This window comes from Strix uralensis, chromosome 3 (genome assembly GCF_047716275.1).
Source record: "Strix uralensis isolate ZFMK-TIS-50842 chromosome 3, bStrUra1, whole genome shotgun sequence".
NCBI classification, from domain to species: Eukaryota; Metazoa; Chordata; class Aves; order Strigiformes; family Strigidae; genus Strix; species Strix uralensis.
The window spans coordinates 80769991-80787788 of record NC_133974.1 but is presented as its reverse complement, the minus strand read 5'-3'; the positions used below and the strand labels follow the sequence as shown (position 1 = coordinate 80787788).

General features: G+C 45.1%; 1 protein-coding gene across 1 annotated transcript; it reads left to right on the top strand.

The window, feature by feature from the left end:
- Nucleotides 1-3412: 3412 nt before the first annotated feature.
- Nucleotides 3413-17319, top strand: DACT2 (dishevelled binding antagonist of beta catenin 2). Its single transcript, XM_074863048.1, has 4 exons — nt 3413-3779; nt 9649-9781; nt 11209-11496; nt 14689-17319. Exons 1-4 carry the CDS (start codon nt 3540-3542, stop codon nt 16485-16487), a joined length of 2460 nt encoding a protein of 819 aa, XP_074719149.1. The 5' UTR covers nt 3413-3539; the 3' UTR covers nt 16488-17319.
- Nucleotides 17320-17798: the final 479 nt, after the last annotated feature.

Below are 17798 nucleotides of genomic sequence, written 5' to 3'. Positions count from 1 at the left end.
CTCCAATGGGCACCTAAAATGAGCAAGCATCTCTGAAATGAAACTCAGTGCCTCAGGTCCCCTCCTAGAAAACAAAACCAGCTTTATGCCTTTTGGGATGCTGTAAAGACATTATTCATTCATACCGTAAGGCACTTAAAAGCTACAATGCCAAGTATATTTTTAAAAAGCAAAAAGAAATTCTATCGGCAGTGCACAGCAGTAATTAAGGCATGGGCTGGAGCACGAGGACAGAGGACATTCGGTCCACTGATCACCCATCATTCATTCTCTACACTTATTGAGGAATAGACCTGTGGAACAACACTGTGCGATCACATCATACAAATCAAGACTTAAAATAAGGTTATGTAGACAAATTGTTTTATTTCCTACTGGTTTTGTGTCTGATTTTGCAATCGTATCATTCCTTTACTACAGCTTTTTCATAAAATTTAATTTGCCTCAGGATCCATAGGTGGAAAACAGTAATCTTATTCCAACTCTTGCATAAATCAATAATAACGTCTTTGAAATTAATGAAATTAAAGTAACATAAGTGAAAAGTCAAACCTTTTGGCTCCTGAAAAGTGCAAGCTACATTTCAGCATTTGGATTCAGTGTACTAAAGCTAGGCAGCAAAATGGGGTGTTACCTATAGACTGTTCCCTTTCTTAAAGTTATTCTTAAAGGCTAACGAAACTTTACAGAGCATCAATATCAAACATTCTTCTCTATCAGTCATTAAGAATAGGAAGTTTTGTAAGTCCCTACTATGAAGCTTTCACCTTTACTGCTATCACTCCCCCACATAATCTCATAGTTTTAAATTTGGGGGCGATTCACACCTTGTACTCTCTCCTCCAGAAATCAGACAACACAAGCTATTTGTTGAGTTATCTGAAGAGATTAAGTGACATCACAAGGGTTCTGGGGAAGAAAGTAATCAGTACAACCGAGGGGATAATCAGGAAGCTGATTAGAATAAAGATACTGCTGTGATATAGCCCATTTGGGATTTAATGTATGAAAAGATAAAAAGATGAAAGAAGAGGAAGAACAAAGAGCAAGGGATAAGAGCTCCTTGTAAAGGAAGGAGGAAAAGAAAGAAGGATATATGACCTTGTATTATCTAATTCTCCTAGCAAGTATATACTAACTGGTATTTGTGTTGGTGACTTATAGTTGGTCATGTTAGAACATGGTTTGAATAAAATAAGGAACTGTGCCGTATGTCTGTTTTAACAAGTGCCAAGCCAAGTGATTTACAAGAACGCTTCAGCTCCTCATACCTACAGTGGCATTTTGCAAGATTCTTGCCACATGCCACACACTGATGGTTGTTTGCCACCCTCCATCTGAAAGGTGACAGCATTTCATGCTGTCTTTTGTCAGCACCTTCATGAGCATCTTAGTTTTGAACTCAGTTTTTCTTTTCACCTTGTAGGTGAAGAGTTCAGTCATCCTGGCACTGAGGCATTGCTCTGTAACGGGTAGTTCAATGAGATGAATGGGGAAGGAAGAAGAGCAGAGGCATATTCATTGAAGAGAAAGAAAAAAACAAAACATGCCTTAGATGATGTCATACATGTCATACCTCATACACACTTTAACTACACACTGTAGTGCTGTGACCATCAGTCCTTCCTGTTCTTGCAGTTCCATCTGCAGCTGGAGACATTTGTGAGTATTTGTGCACAACTTGTCAGAATAGGACGTCTCTGATCCCCTTCTGACATAGTTCAACTTTGCAGGGTAAATACTGTTCTCCAATCTTCAAGCTACATGTTGAAACTGCTGAAAGTGACATGGTGAAAGCAAGGCCTGATCCTACTGGGACTATCAAATAATGTGTTTCATGGGACTTAGTGAACAAACACATTAATAATTTGCCCCCCTCCAGCAGGTGCTGGATTTGACATTACTGCTTCTGACATTCCTACTGCTAAGGACTGCTACAGGGAAAGCTAGGCCGGCTGCAGCCTCAGCGCGGAAACAGCCACCCACACATGGTGTTGAAAGAAGGCTACTTGAACAACAGATGACAGAGCAACTGGTTCCCGCTCACCCAACTCGTATCCCAGCACAAAGTCAAGTGGCATTCAAATTAAAGCATGTTAGCTTTTAAACATACACCACAGGGTGAACAGAAGATAACCACGGACAGATGGGTTGTGTGTGTGCTCACCGCTTCAGGAGAATCGTACACCCTTCCTGAAAGTATTTTAATCTCTTGAGCGTGGCACATAGTGATCTCAAGATCTGTGGGATCCAAATGCTTCCTATTTCAGTGTAGGCACCAGCAAATTAAATGTTTTAAAATTTATTCACAGAATCACAGAATCATTCAGGTTGGAAAAGACCCTTGGGATCATCACGTCCAACCACCAGCCCTACTCTGCAAAGTTCTCCCCTACACCATATACCCCAACATCTCACCCAAACGACCCTTAAACACATCCAGGGATGGTGACTCCAACACCTCCCTGGGCAGCCTATTCCACTGTCTGACTCCCTTAGCACTGTGTTCACCAGACTACTCTTGGTATTAGGGCTTCTTTTGCCCCTCTGCTTCACTACATACACTGGCTTTGCTGCCTGCTGACCTCCTAAGAAGCTGCAGCTGCCTGTCTCAGGAGCTGTAAACACAGGCATTTCTTGGTAGCAACAGCACCGTAGTCTTGGGTTTCCGTGACCAACTGTGTTTTCAGGCCCCGTTTAAAGCAAATCCTGAGCCCTTCAAATGACTTTCTGGGGGGCTGAGCCACACCTTGACCTCACAGAACAGGTCTCTGCCTTGCTTCCAAAGTGACGATCCACAGGTCAGTACAAGAAAGCAAACTTCTGCGATTAGATCCCGGCTGGGTTGGTTTCTGGTCAGCAAAACGAGGAGTGCCAGTGCCGTGCCTGTGCTCGACGGGACTCACCAGCCCAGCGGGGAAGGGATGGCGTTACCAGCGCCGGGGTTTTGTGAGGGCGGCGTTGTGCCCGCCAGCGCTGCCTCCACCGCATTCTCTCATCATTCCCGCCTGCACGCGGCTGCAGCACGACGACGGGCCCGGGTCCCTTCACCGCAGCGTCCCCGGCGATCGCTCCCCGCCGGGCCGGGCCCTCCCCTCCCGCCCCGGCGCCGCTCCGTGCGGGCCCGGCGGCCGCTGCCCCTACCGGGGAGGGCGGGCGGCCCGTCCTGCCCGGCGGCCGGGGCGGGGGCTGCCCCCGGGGCGGGGGCTGCCCCCGGGGCAGGGGCCGCCCCCGCGCGGGGCGGGGGGAGCGCACGGGCACTGGCTCCTCTCCGCGCGTATCCACCCCGAGAGGTGGCCCCGGCGCCGCAGCCCTCTTCTCTTCCCTTCCCTCCCTCCCTCCTTCCTTCCCTCCCCCGTCCCCACCTCTCCTCCAAAACCGCAGGAGCCGCCGCGGCACCGCTTCACTCGCTCCGGTGCCAGCCGCGGAGCGGAGCGGGGCGGGCGGCCCTCGCCGCAGCCACGGCCCGGGGCGAGAGTAGCCCCGCCGCCTCCCCGCCGCCCCACTGCCATGGCCGGTGTCGCGGCCCAGCGTTAACGATGCTGCTGGGCGCCCCGCGGGCGGGCGGCTGGGATCGCGGCCGGGTGGGCGAGAGGCTGCAGGCGGCCCTGGCCGGCCTCCAGGAGCTCCAGGTGCTGCGGGAGAAGCAGCGGGAGCTGGTGCGGGCCGCCCTGGCCATGCCGCAGCGGCCAGCGGCGGGCGGCGGAGAGCAGCCCCCGTCCGCCCACAGCAAGGAGCACCGGCTGGAGGCCACCCTCACCGCCCTGAAGGAGCAGCTGGTAAGGGACGGGACGGGACGCCCCGCTACCCCCGGGGTCCGTTTCCCGCCTCCGGGGAGTCCTGCGGGGCCGCGGTGCTGAGGGCGGGCGGGCGGCGGGGAGCGCCACCGGGCCGCCCCGCACCGGCTGCCTGGCACCGGGGCCCCCTCGGGAGCTGCCGGCGCCGTTTCGCGCCCCCGCCACCGGCCCGGCGGCGGCCGTTCCCCCCCACGGGCAGGTCCGGGGGGGCGGCCGCGCCTGTCCCCGCCGCGGCCGTTATAACGGTCGCTGCTTTTCCTCAGGCGGGGCTCACCTGAGCCGAAATGCGTGGCGGTGGAGGAGGAGGAGGGCGGCTCTGTGCCAGGAGCGGCGCCGGGGAGAAGTTGTCACCCGGCTTTGCTCATTCATCGGAGCCGAGGAGTAGGAGATGATTAACTTCAGTAATAAACACGTATCACGCTTGTGAGCGCTCGGCTGCGGCCGGCAGTAGCCTTCTGGACAGGAGATCAGAAGCCACACACAGCGAGATACCCATAAACAGACTCAGCACGCAGGGCTCTGGTGTGTGTGCGTACACCTGTGTGTGTGTACACTTATGTGTGCCCGTGCAGTTGTGTGCCAGTAGAGCCAGCCCACTAGGAAGGGGTTCGGGGTTCGTGGGCCAGTGGTACTTTGTTCTTGCCACGGATTGCGTGATCAAAAGAGAAGAATAACCGAATGCCAGGCCTTGTTTGTGAAGTGTTGCACCACCCGCTTGCACGCGTCTTTTGTGAAGGAAAAAATCTGAATTGCGATTGAAACGAGTTTCATAGGTGAGACAACAATCAAAGGGGAAAGAGCTTTAATCTCTAGTATGGGCAATTACACACTTCAGTAAACTCAGACTTAATTCAGAGCCCTTTCCCTCCTTGTACTGGGTGCAAGGCTTGGCCATCAGTTATCAATCAGGTGTGAAAACAGCACGGTTATTCACTCCCTGTAGGCAGCTTTATCAGACAGCATCTCGGAATAAAATTGGCTTTAACCTTCAAGAAAACCCAGCCACCACATGTGAAAACACTGCAGCAGGCATATCTTGATTCAAGTAAAACATGCAGGACAAGTGGACTGCCAACCACTTGATTACCTGTCATTGATAATTGTAACTAATGGCTCTACTTTATTTCTTTTTTTTTTTTTTTTTTTTAGCTAAATGAAAGAATTGAAGGCATTTATTGCCTGTCTGGGGCCACTGGGCTAACAGAAACACCCAATGACTCTGACCATAGTGACTGTTCTTTTTTCATGTCATCTGTTTTGTTATAATTACTAATTTGTTTATGTATTTTTCAAATAAAATATGAAAATAGAAGATTAGCTTGTCAGGACTTTATTGGCACCTTACAAGGCTTTCCAAGGACATGGGAGGAACTAGCCATTAAAATGGAAATTAAAAAATGGCCTTTAATTTCTGCCCTTAGAAATACAGGAGTCAGGGGGGATGAGAGTAGCTCAGCACACCATCAGAGAGGGACAGATTTCGCCAGTAGGTGCCAGTGCAATTATTGGAAACGTCTTCTGGGGGGTGCCTGAGAGGGAAGTGTTCATAAAGCTTGAGAGGAGTGACTCAGAACTTCATAAATCCAGGGGCAGGTTCTTCAGCAAAAATGCAGTTCTACAAATGCTTGAAGTAGTGATACAGAGCTTTTCTGATTGACCCATGGCTGCTGGAAGCTTTTCAGACTGGTGTACCTGGTACCTTTATTGTTTTTTTCCCCTGCAAATTGCAGACATATATTTGAGTAGAGCTGCATACCTCAAAGCTGCTTAATAGCAAAGGAAACCCAGTTGAAAACAGGCTTTTCACAGTCCTCTTAGAAATAGTCCACAGATCCTAGGAACTCAGCGACCATGGGCTGAAAACTGTTTCTTGGTGACTCAGGAGCAGCATATTGCACTAAAAATCCTTGAAAATTCTGTTCATGATCACAGGAAATTAAGTTAAAACTAAAACCAACAGAAAACGCAAAGCACAGCATTGCTCAGGGAGTGTTACGTATTCATCGTTGTTGTTCTTGGCCCATGGACGATAGAGTATGTGATCACTGCTCTGTAAACTTTCAGATTGAGAAACTCATTAACAATGTAAATGTAGCTTTGCCTTGCAGTGTATCTTGATCCAAGTTTCAATCCAACTGTAGCCCTGCGCTTCAGTGTGGTCAGGGTTTAATTCATTAAAAGTGTGGTCCTTGCAACATAAAATGGGGAAGCTGTATCAGCTCGAGCTGGCTCAAGGCATCTCAGCAATGAAAACAAGGCCGATGACAAGTCAAGCCGGGCTTCTCCTGTAATGGTAAGGTGAGAAACAGAAGAGCAGAGGCAGTAGCCTAAAGGAGTCGAGTGCCACTAGCAGGAATGGGTGGAGCAGAGCCTTCAGATGCAGTGGGAACCACATGTGGATGCCACTCCAGCATCCCAGTCTTTTCCCCAGCAACAGGTACCAGCGACAGCCAGCAGCTGGCCTTTCCAGCAGTCTGCTGTAGGCAGCAAGGCTGCAGGCTTTCTGCTGCCCCTAGCAGCATGTCCTTTTTTGTCCCAGCCAGGAGCTCTTTTTGGTGGCCAGGGGCTCTTCTGGCAGCTGCAAGTTACTCAGGTGCAGGCAGGATCAACTCTGTAGCAGAAGAGAAGCAGAGTTATGCCATCTACTGTCTTTGATCCCAAAGGTGCTAAACCAGCCCTTTGGTCACACCATATGATGGTGACATAGAAGAAAAAGAGGTGCAAATTGAGGCTAATACAAAGAAAGCAAGCTGTGACACTTTCACTGTCAAAGTGGATGGATGTCTCAGGCTGCAGCATCCAGTATTTTCTCAGCTGTTTCCTCAGAGAATATATTTATAAAAATCAGCTGATTTGATTTGAATCCGATTATTTTGTTTTGCAAGCTTTCAGGTGTCTTATGGTGATATAAAAATGTGAGAGGGGACACATTATACTGAAGAGGAAAAAAAAAACCTCTTGGTACCCTGCATTTTGTACAGTTTTTTTTTCTCTTTAGATAGTTTTAAATAGAAGAAAACATCTTTTAACCCAGGTTGGGGTTTTTTAATATTAAACTAATTTAAAGTTTTTGTCAACTGTGAGAAAGAGGTGCTTCCAGAAGGAATTCACCTCACTCTATAAGTAAGGGTCTGGGATAGGTGAAATTAATTTTCATCTGAAACCGGCTGCTTTGCACCATCAGTTACAAAAAGACGCAAGGGTGAACAGATTTTAGGTGTGCAAAACTAGGTAAGATTAATGGTATCTTTTGTCCATTCCAAAATACAGTCAGATTAATAAAATTGTCAGATGCTAATCTACAACCAATAGACGTCAAACACACACCACCCCCACCACCCCCCCCTTTAACTGAAGAGATTAATCGTTAAGAGGAATAGTCAAGTATGACCAGTGGGTTTTGGTGCCTTGATTTGGTATGCCAATTTGTGTCGACTTAAAGGAACCTCCTTTTCAGAGAGTGTTCTTCCTTCTGAAAAATGAATGTTATCACGATATCCTAGATTTGGCTCCCAAAATCTGTGGGCCATCAGTAGTACAAGTTGATTTGGAAAGTCTGGTCCTGCATTGTGCAGTGTACAGAAGTCTTCACAGCTGCATTGCCCAAAGCAAACAGATGGCTTCACCTGCAAGGTTTTGTCTCATGTAAAATTCATGTTGTGAATTGAGAAGGAGTGTGTTGAGGGTTTATTGTTCTGAGTGCTGCTTATTGTGGTTATTAGAGCAATAACAACCTCAAGCAAACGCACCAGAAAAGTCATCCTTATCCAAGTGATTTGAGGAATGCTTCTTGTCTTGAAGTGCAGAAAGAGTTAACTGAAAGATCAAAGCTACGAAGTCTGCTGGAAACATGAAAACCCAATGGTGTGAGACACCATAAAAGGGTTAAATACGATGATGTAAATCATGTGTGTTGGGTAAAATGCTGTGAAAGCGCAGACAGAACCTGGAGGTATAATAAATAATCTTTGAATACCTGAGAGCCTTGTGGCCTCTCTGTCATTAATCAGAAACCACAGACTGAGGGATTGGCTGGCAAAACATTAATCATTAAGCAATTAATTCCAGCCGTGAAAACAAAACTTTGTGATTTCCTGAGTAGGTGGGATTGAAGGAGGCATGGCATGTTTTTGCTTTTTCACCGTGAAGGAAATAAAGAAGTACTGAGGAGGTCATACATTCATCATTCAGATGGGATAGAAAATCTCCATTATTATTCAGTTCTTTCTTTTTGTTTATATGAAACAGGAAGAGGGAATATCACCACGGGTTTTCCTCGGAAGCAGTAATGAGCCTCTTGAGCTTAAAACCTTTCTAGATGTGTGACAGTAACAAAAAGGGGCTTTATTTCGTCTGTCTTACATGTTCCTCCAGTTCTCCATAAAAGCATGCTAGAAATAACTTTTCATTCATCTCAGCAGCATCACCAGCTGTAACAGTTGTCTCGTGAGACTCAGGACATCTGTCTTTTTTCTATCTTCCTTGAATCCCAGTTTCTAATAATTGACTGATTACCGTAGGATCTTAGCTTTCATTTCTTTTAGTATTTATAGCTATGGAGAAACCTAAAAATGCAGATATTAAAAGCTGAATAATCTGAACACAAGGTGGAGTCCAAAATGTGTACATACTGATTTTTATTTTCTGCATGTCATTTAATTTTGCAGATACTTTAATTAGTTCAAGGGACTAAGATTGTATTTTTCCATATTTGGGATTGAAAATGCTGGTAGAACTGCCACTTGTATTTTTAAATCTGTAAAGTACACATAAAGAAGAATCTTAGCCATGTTTTTCTCGTCATTACTGAGTGGAAACCTGGCCTCTCAAGGGCTGTGAGCTCAACTTTACAACCAACTTCAAGAGACCACCTTTCTGTAAAGTACTGTTGGATGGATGGTGAGGTGGGATATAATTAGAAGCTGCCTAAATAGCAACTGGGCCTAGATAATTTGCCAAGTGCCATGTGAGAAGTTTGTGACAGAAACAAACTGAGGTTTTTTGGCTGGTGCCTAATGCCTGACCATCTGCCTCGCCAAGCTGACGGCATAAATACTGGGGGAGCAACTGCGAGAGCTGTTACCTCAGATCAGCCTGGTCAGTGATTGCAGCAGGCAAACGACCTTATTGCTGGCCTCTGAAGGATTATTATTCACAAGCTTGAGACACCATTTATTTTAAATACAGTCATTTTCACAGCAGTATTCAAATGCCGCCTTCTCCTTGCATAAAATGTGTGGAAATATCTTGCCACAAGACATGCAAGCAAAACTTTAAACAAAACAGATGTCACAATTTGTGCAGTGTACCCTTTCAACTATAAAGACGTCATCAAAGCCAAAGGTTTTACAGAAAGGAGTGTGCTGCCTTTACTTTGTGTGGCAATAAGATACCTTTACATACAGCAGTTTCATCAGGCAGCATCTTAGAGTTCGTGTAGGCAATTCGTAACGTTTATCTCATCTTCTGCTCAGAGGCAATGTATGGCAAAACACGGTGCATATATTAATATGTTAATTAGTTAAGATTGCAATCCTCTTTAGAGATATAGTTCCTGCCATAGGTTTAACAAAAAACCCAAAGGTTAAAATAAGTATATTCAGTATGAAAAGTTTTGAGAACGTGTCCAGCTGGGCAGAAGACAATATATACTGAGAAACAGAATGTTTTGTACTTGTCCATTATGTCAGTCTCATTACAGAGAGCCAATTGCAACAGTCCCTAGCTAAGCAAAACAGTTCATGAGAGCAGAATCTGTCCGGCACAGATGGCCTGAATTCATGTGTTGCCGCTGAGATGCTAACTGTGATTATTCTTCATTTCCTCCTTCTTCCCTCCACTTGTGAATTAGTCTCGTTTGAGGAGACAGGATGTCGGCTTGAAAAGCCACCTGGATCAGCTAGACCAGCGAATAAGTGAGCTGAAATTGGACGTCAGTAAGACCTCCAGTGAATACTTGGATAGTGACAGCCGGCCCAGCTCAGGTAATGTGCACTTGGTCCTTTATTCCAGGGGTGTGGTGCTAGGAGAACTGAAGAATGTCAACTGCTAAGCAAAACTCTCTGTATTGTTTGGTCAGAAACCGTGCCCCATGGCTGAGGCAGAGAGTAGTCATCTGGTACAGAGCACACTCACAGAGCTGTGGGAATTTTCCTGCAAAGATGATTTAGTTGGAAAATGCTTATTCACACAAACAGTATTTTTTCGGGATTTTTTTTTTTATTTTAAAATTGACATTTTAGCCACAAATGGAAGGAGGAGGAGACAAGTTTATTAATTAGTTACCTTGTCCAGTGCAGAATGACCACTGGCAAAGTGGCTGGAGTCCTTACTGGAAGTGAAGGAGACCAACATCTGTGTCGGTGTTCTACTTCAGTCCAAGAAGGGTCCTGAGGTCTGAAGTTCTCTAAGGCTTTGAAGATTACTACCACTGCAGTGCTCTGGCCAAATGAATGTTTGATCATTTATATAAAAATGAAACAGGTCTATTAAAAGACACTTGAGAAAAACCACCCCAAAGCTGTCATGGACAGAAAGAGGTTGAGTTTCAGGTTTCTGGTCTAATTCACAGAGTCCACTGTACTGCAGACTTTTATAGCTAGGATGTCTGTTAAAACCAGTTTCTGTTATCTAGTCTGGGACAGTGGGAATACTTCTTTTTAAACTGAATTTTGAAAAGCCTTAAGTCTTCAGTGGGACAAGGAAAGAATTTTTTTATTTACAGCATACGGATTTGCAGCCTGCGAGTGGGTATAAAAAGTGCAGGTTTCTGTTGAGTGTTTAAGTTTAGGAATTGTGCACTTAGGCACATACACAGTTCAAAAGGAAACAGCTTCCTTTTCTGTTTGCTTTATATAGAGAGGAATAATAAAAATTCCTATCTTGAATTTATACAGAGCCTTTTTAATACTTCCATAATTAATTGGCAATGATTGCAAGACTTGGAGAGGGAGGATAGCCTCCGTTCTCTGCCCTTAGACATTCCAGCTGTCACACACTTGGCAGCTCTGATCACAGGCTAGTTTTACTCTACTTTCCCATCCAAGCTGTGCTTGCATGCACCTAGCACAAGTTGCAACAGTGTAAGATGGCCCTATTTTATACCAGTTGCATAATAGTCCCCAAAGACATTCTCCAGTGAAGAATGGCCATGATGGTGCTGCACTTCACCCCATCCCACCCTCAGAACTAAGCATGCATGCGTGTGCCAAGCTGGCTTAGGGCCTAAGTAAATATGCAGAACCCCAATAAAAGGTGTACCTCTGCTAAAGTTACCCAAATAAATGAATGTAAATTTAGGCCTGTGGCACATAGCAAATGAAGGTTTATTTTATTCTCTGCATTTTTCTTTTACAGAGCATGTTTAGTTACTGTAATAAGAAATATCCTCCTATTTATTTTAACTCTGCAGGCTTCTATGACCTGAGCGACGGTGGTTCTTGCTCACTCTCCAATTCTTGTACCTCTGTGTACAGTGAGTCCATCTCCTCCTCCCACGCCAGTCTCTTGCCCGGCTCTCAACACCCTAAAGCAAGGCTCAGTGTGTTTGATTACCGACCCAAGTCTGCAGACGAAACTACTGTGCACACTGCCAGCTTCCAACAGCAGGGAACCTATGTCAGCGATGGATGTCGGATTATAGCTAGCACAGACATTTCTGGCACCCCTGCCAGGTCCCGACCGAGGCCAGTTTCCACAGGTAATCAACTGCAGAATTGTATACACATTCAGGAGAAGGGCAGGATCCTGGTTATTATTTTTAGCACCCAATATACCAATGTGTAATCAATATATAGTACTCAATTTCAATACACAAAGTAAGAATTAATTGAAATCACAGAGCCAAACCGTTTACTGTCAAACTTTCACTCGTCCCCATACTCAGACACTTTTAAACAATAACAAATAGGAGAATGTATGCATTTAGGAACGGAAAGATATTTAAGTGCATGGGATAAAATTGTAATGAATGTTGAGATACTTTTTTTAATTTGCCTGTTTGTGAAACTAGGAGAATTGTAGTATTTTAAATACTTTGTGTGAAGGTGCAGGGATATATGAAAAATACAAGGTGAATTGAAAATTAGAGTGAGAAAGATTTTACAGAAATCTAAGGAGAAAGAGACTCTTCCAGACTTAGTGCCTGTTTTCTCAATCTGTTGTAAAATGATTATGATAACACTTCTATATACCTTGCCTATTTATTCAAATTCATGTGGACTCAAACAGTACTCTCTTTTATTATTTATTATGTACAGTTAGGGATAACAGACACCAAAGGTTAATTGACTATATAGGAACCAGTCATGAGCCTAATAGTGGATCAACCATGAATTTGCATCACACTTTTAGACAAAATGGACAAAGTTCCATTAATATTCCAAATCTCTTGTTTACCCATCTGTGAAGTGACATCATACTCTTATTTTGGGTCCTTCCATGGCCTCAGAGCAACCTTGTGTTGGTGCAGTTCATATGGGGACCCCAGCCAGATGTGCGACAGTTCCATTATAGAAACAGGGAGGCCACAGGGAACATCATTTCAAGTACTCTGTCATTCTGGAGTCATTTCCACAGCTTCTTGACCTGAGCTAGTTCACCTTTGGCTTGCACAGAGCAGAAGCAAAGGCCACCTCTTCAGTACCTACCTGTGCAGACACACCTGAAGCGACGGTGGTAAATTATAGCATAAAAGCAAAATCTTCTCAAGGCTTCTCAGAGGCTGGGGATGGAGCTGAGCTTAATGATCCATGGCTTCCATGTTCAGAATACAGACTTCTATCAGAACTTTCCTGCCTTGCAACATTTTGCTAAGACCCCGGGGTTTTTTTGGATATGGAGATAGACTCGCAGAAAAAGGGATAGCTGTTGTTAAGTAGGGGTGCAGGAGTGAGGCTACAGACCTCCTTCAGCCCTCCTTCCTTTTTCCACCACCACCTCCCTTCTTCCTGGCTACAACCTCTTATTTCCTTCAGTGTATGAAACATTAGTGGGGTAGCAGTGGGCGTAGTCTTGAAGAAACAATTCTCTCAAAGTTGACCACATTGCAGGAAGTGAGGCAAGATCTTACTTCAGAACAGCATCATTTGGAGAGGAGAAGACATTTCTCTTTTACTCTGCTTAGCTTGTCCCCACAGGTACCTGCAGGTACAAACTGATTGCCTTTTCTTTCAGTGGCAAGCGGAAAGCTTGCTGAGACACCACAAGCACAGCATTCTTTTGACACCTTCCTGGTTTTCTTGCACAAGAGAGTACCACTACGCGCTGCCAACAATTTCCTAAAGAATTTTCTTTATGGAAATATGTTTGAGAAATCATCATCCTAACCTTTGCTGTAGCAGGTCTATAAATGCTTTAGGTAGGACACTGCAGAGAACACCAAATCCTGAGATCTTTCAGAAGCTTCCTGTCATAGCACAGAAATAGTCACTGTAAGTGAAATATGTGGTTGGATTTGATGGTTGTGTTTCCTGGTAGCATGAAGCAGCCTGGAAATCAGTTAGGTGAGGATTTGTTGGCGCTGAAGTGTGCACTGTTGTACAGAGAAATCCAAGCTAACTGCAGATGGTTCCCATACTCTTGGTACCAGAGGTAACACAGCACCATAGTGCTCTATTGGATGCCTTTCTTGCTTCAGGCAAGAATACATCCTGTCCTCGCAGCACACAAGAAGTGCTCCTAAGAGGAAGGGGCAGCAGTCAAGTGTAACTTACAGCAACCTTGACAGTACTCCCAACATTTAAGAGATCTGAATTGGTGGCCATAAATGCCATCTTCAGGGACTGAGCCTCCCATCTGCCTGAGTAGTTACCCTTAGATTTTTTTCTCTCTCAAAGTAAAGGTTCTTTAGTCCATTCTTCTACACCCTTAAGGTTGACTTTTTAAAAACCCACATATAGAATTATGACATTCCTGATTTTGTGCCTGTTAATAAAACCTCTGAATATTTCTTTTTGGAATTTCTGGAATCTCTTAAGAAGTTACTTACTTGACAAAGGCATGAGACTGGTAATGTTATCAAATGAAATGAGAGATCCAGTTAGGAGGTTTCATTGGATTTGGGGTTAATGAAAAGTAGAATCATGTCACTCTCTGGTCTGTGGGACCTATGAGTCTTAATGGCTCTCCTGTGTGCATTGAGTGCTTCTGTTTACTAATGTCTTACTAAAGCAAAATGCAAAAGAATAAACAACCACAGCTTCCAATATTTAAGAGGTCAAGAAACACTATAACCTAGTGTCTGCTTAAGCCCTCTTAAAGCATCTGGTTGAGTACTATAGATTTTTCCAATACACGTAATATAAAAGGGTTGGAGGAAAAGCTGGAATTCAAATTTAACCATTTTTTTAAAAAATGCTATTGACTCTGCATGCTGGAAATTTCAGGAATTTGAGTTAACAGTCATATATCCAGAGGAAGTCTTTATCCTATCCTGGGGGCAAGATGTTCAAAAACTGTTATCTGTTGTATTGGATAATTTTACATGACATTCAGCTTCAGGCTTTCTGGTTGTTGGATTCACTTTTTACCTCTGCTCAGAAATAAAAATAATCCCTTATTTTTGTTTAGTTGGTTGGCTTCCTGTTAGTCTGTGACATTCTAGAACATTTTAATATATGCATAGATTTACTTTCATCCAAGTAGCACAGTTTAAATTTCCTGCAAAGGCATGAGTTTTATTATTGGCAGTAAAAGGCATTCTAATCTCCTGTTACGCTCAGGTGAATAAAAACCTTGAAGTAATTAAGTGATCTTGGAGGACTGAAACTATTTTCTTCACTGATTTTAGTGAAAGCTAGCACATCCCTTTGAAATACCAGTTTTAGCATAAGCATTTTGAATGTAATTGTCTGTGATTTAATTAGGTTATTTATTTTCATCCACTGTGTAGGTGACTTGGAAAGAGTCATTCCAGCAGACACTAGATTTCAGAAAGAGACAGATCCCAAATCCATGTTGCCTCTCTGCCATGCCGGAGACACACATTTGCTCAGCATGGACCCCAAATTCCAGAACGACTTGGTCTCCAAGAATGGCATCGATGTGTATCCTTACCCAAGCCCCCTTCATGCGGTGGCTTTACAAAGTCCCCTTTTCTCCCTAGTGGGGACATCCCCAGAAGCAGACCTCCAGGCTCCTCCCAGCAAACCCGTGCCTAGTGTGACAGGTCCCATCTTGATTAGGACTAGGCCAGCCATTGAGGCCAAGCCAGGGGGCTACATCAATAAATTACTGCAGCTGACAAGATGCAAAGGGAACAATCGGGCTGATGCCAGTGAGTGGGTTTCAACAAAGAGCCAGCCAGCCACAACGCACCAGAGACTCATTATAACACCCAGCACTGGTGGAGTGAAAATTAACAGCAGCAGTAGCCAGCTGGAAAAACAAGTAAGTTCTCTGGAAAGTAGCAAAGCTGAAGGGAAGCTGCAGAGAGAGGTGCTGGAGGGGGAATGTGCCAAGCAGCAGGAGACCATGCACTGTATGAATGAAGAACAGCTATCCACTCGGCCTGACACAGAGCCATCAGCTGTGAATAGTTGTTATCCTGCCAAGTCAGCAGCAAGGGGCTCTCCTCTGGCAGAAACAACAGAGAGCAGCGTGGAGCACAGTTCATCCTGCTCGCAGCTGTGCCAGGAGGACTCCAGCTCAGGCACCTGGAACGCTAAAGCCATCCCACCCAGAAAACTACCTCTCAAAAGGTGTGGCAATGCCAAATTGGCTAATGCCGGAGGTCATGAGCGAGTGGCACGGAGTGAGTTTGTTCACGCTCAGTTCGTCCCTGCAGAATCCCACCAGGTCCGAGTCAAGTTTGCCAGCTCCAAAACAAAGGCAGTGAAGATAAAGAGGAGGAACAGTGAAAGGGTGCTACGACCTGGGAAGCAAGCCTTTTGTATGGAGAAGGCAAGAGGGTCCCATGGGCCTGCCAGGCTGCCTGCTGAGTGGAATCAGCCCCAAAGACCACATGGAGCGAAGGGCCTCGTGCAGAGACCTTCGTATTCTGGTGACGTAACCGGCAGATCGTGCTCAGAGTCTAGCCTGTTCCCTGTGCAGGTCCGGCTCCCCACTGTGCCATCCAGGCCAGAGCTCTCCAGAGCCTCTGCCAATGCACTGTATTCCCTCGAAGCAGGTTGCATAGACACAGCCAACAAGAAGAAGCAGCGCAAGTGGCAGTCCACGGTGGAGATCTCTGCCAAGGCCCACCTGGCTGGCCTCTCTAGTAGCTTTGGCCTGGGAGCGCCCAGGCAGCCAGCAAGGAGAGCTGGTGTCCTGCGCACTGTCAGTATGAGGGCTCGCTCCAAGAGTCAGCGCCATGGAGGTTATGCCAAAAGCGAGTCAGACCACTCCGAGTACTCTGCAGAGTGCGCTTCCCTCTTTCACTCCACCATTGCAGAGACCAGTGAAGGGGAGGTCAGTGATTTCACGACTAACCGTTTTGGGGACAGTGAGTCCAGTGAAAGCGATTCGGATGGCAGCAGTAACAGTAGCAGCTTTGCCCTTGACTATGATGAAGGGGATGAAAGTGAGCTCATTTGGCCTGAAGGTTCAGTCAGACAATCCGGGAATGTCGAGGCCACTTCCAAGCCTCTTCCCCCAGTGCCCAAAATCTGTCGCATCAAAGCTTCAAAGGCGCTAAAGAAGAAGATTAGGAGATTCCAACCTGCTTCTCTGAAGGTCATGACCATGGTTTAAGGGAGAGGAAGCATCTGTTTCTTACAGTGAGACATCCTGCTGGCTCTCATTTGCAAAACAAGAGAGCCCATGTGCAGAGAAAAGGACTTGCTTAAACGAACTGTGAATAATCTCTGAATCAACACAAGGGATCTTGTTTGTTACTGCCTGGACATAAATGTCACTGTATCTAATTTTATTTTTTGCCATTTATTCTGTAAATATGGATCCATGTATATTGTGTGATGCCTTTTTTACTATGCAGAAGGGTCACCATGGTGAAAATGAAAACAACCTCTGCCATAAGATTTCACAGGCAGGCTCTTGATGGTTTGTTGATGATATGCACCCACAGAATCAGTCCCAGACACAAAGGCTTCCCAAGAAGAGGGGCTCTTCTCAACTGGATATTTGGTAGCATCCCTCCCTCTTGTGAGGAATTCTTTGCAGTCTGAAGTCTGCATTAACCATCCAGCTGTCACTGTGCTTGTATGAAAAGCTCTTGGTGCTGTCCATAGTTTTACTTTCTTTCAGATCAACCACCCATACCTTCTCCCAAACATCAGGAGGATGTCTGTTCTTCTGTAAAATCAGTACTATGTTTAATCAAGAAGGGAAATGTATTTGTGAATGAGAACAAGACTTCAGTTTGTTTCCTGTTTTCAAACCTGAGAGTACAGGGTTTTTTTTTCAAACCCCCTCTTTATGATGTTCCATGTTACTGTTCATTTGTTGAATGGCTGAAAGAACATGATGGCTCAGTGCCACTGTGTGTGAATAGCTGGGACTGAGATTATAGCTTTGTCCCTGAAATTGCAAACTCAATAAATACTATTTAATGTACTTCTGAAAATTGTGCTTGTCTGACTTTAATGTCTAAAGAAAATTATTCTGAACTCTAACGTCACATCAGTAATGCAGAGGAGCTTTCTTTGGTGAAGGAGACTTGTATTTTCATGATTGCTGTGCAGAGGTGTTCTTTTATTTTTCAGAGGGTTGCTATAGCTCATTCAGAACCAGGGTCCTTTCAGCCTCTATCTCAGGAAACCTGCTTCAGCACCTGCTTCTAAATCAGTGAATTTAAAAACAGTATTTGTATTTAGGACAGGGTAGTGTGTCACTGACTCATATTGGTGCAATTTTTTCACAAGACACTCTTAAAACATATGTTTCTGTATACATGTGTTTTGACTGCATTTGAGGGCACCTATGTGAAGCTTTGAATCAGTTGCTAAACTGATGAAGTGATTTTTTTGTGTTCAGACAAGCAGTCCTCATTCTTTCCTCTGAGCACAGCAATCTGGAAGCTCAGCTGAAGTTCTCGCTGTGTTT

Bases quoted from the DNA above. Each gene is read 5' to 3' on its own strand.
- DACT2 (XM_074863048.1), top strand. From the start codon at position 3,540: ATGCTGCTGGGCGCCCCGCGGGCGGGCGGCTGGGATCGCGGCCGGGTG. The intron at 9,782-11,208 runs GTAATGTGCACT...TTAACTCTGCAG, and splicing joins TGACAGCCGGCCCAGCTCAG to GCTTCTATGACCTGAGCGAC. The intron at 11,497-14,688 runs GTAATCAACTGC...TCCACTGTGTAG, and splicing joins ACCGAGGCCAGTTTCCACAG to GTGACTTGGAAAGAGTCATT.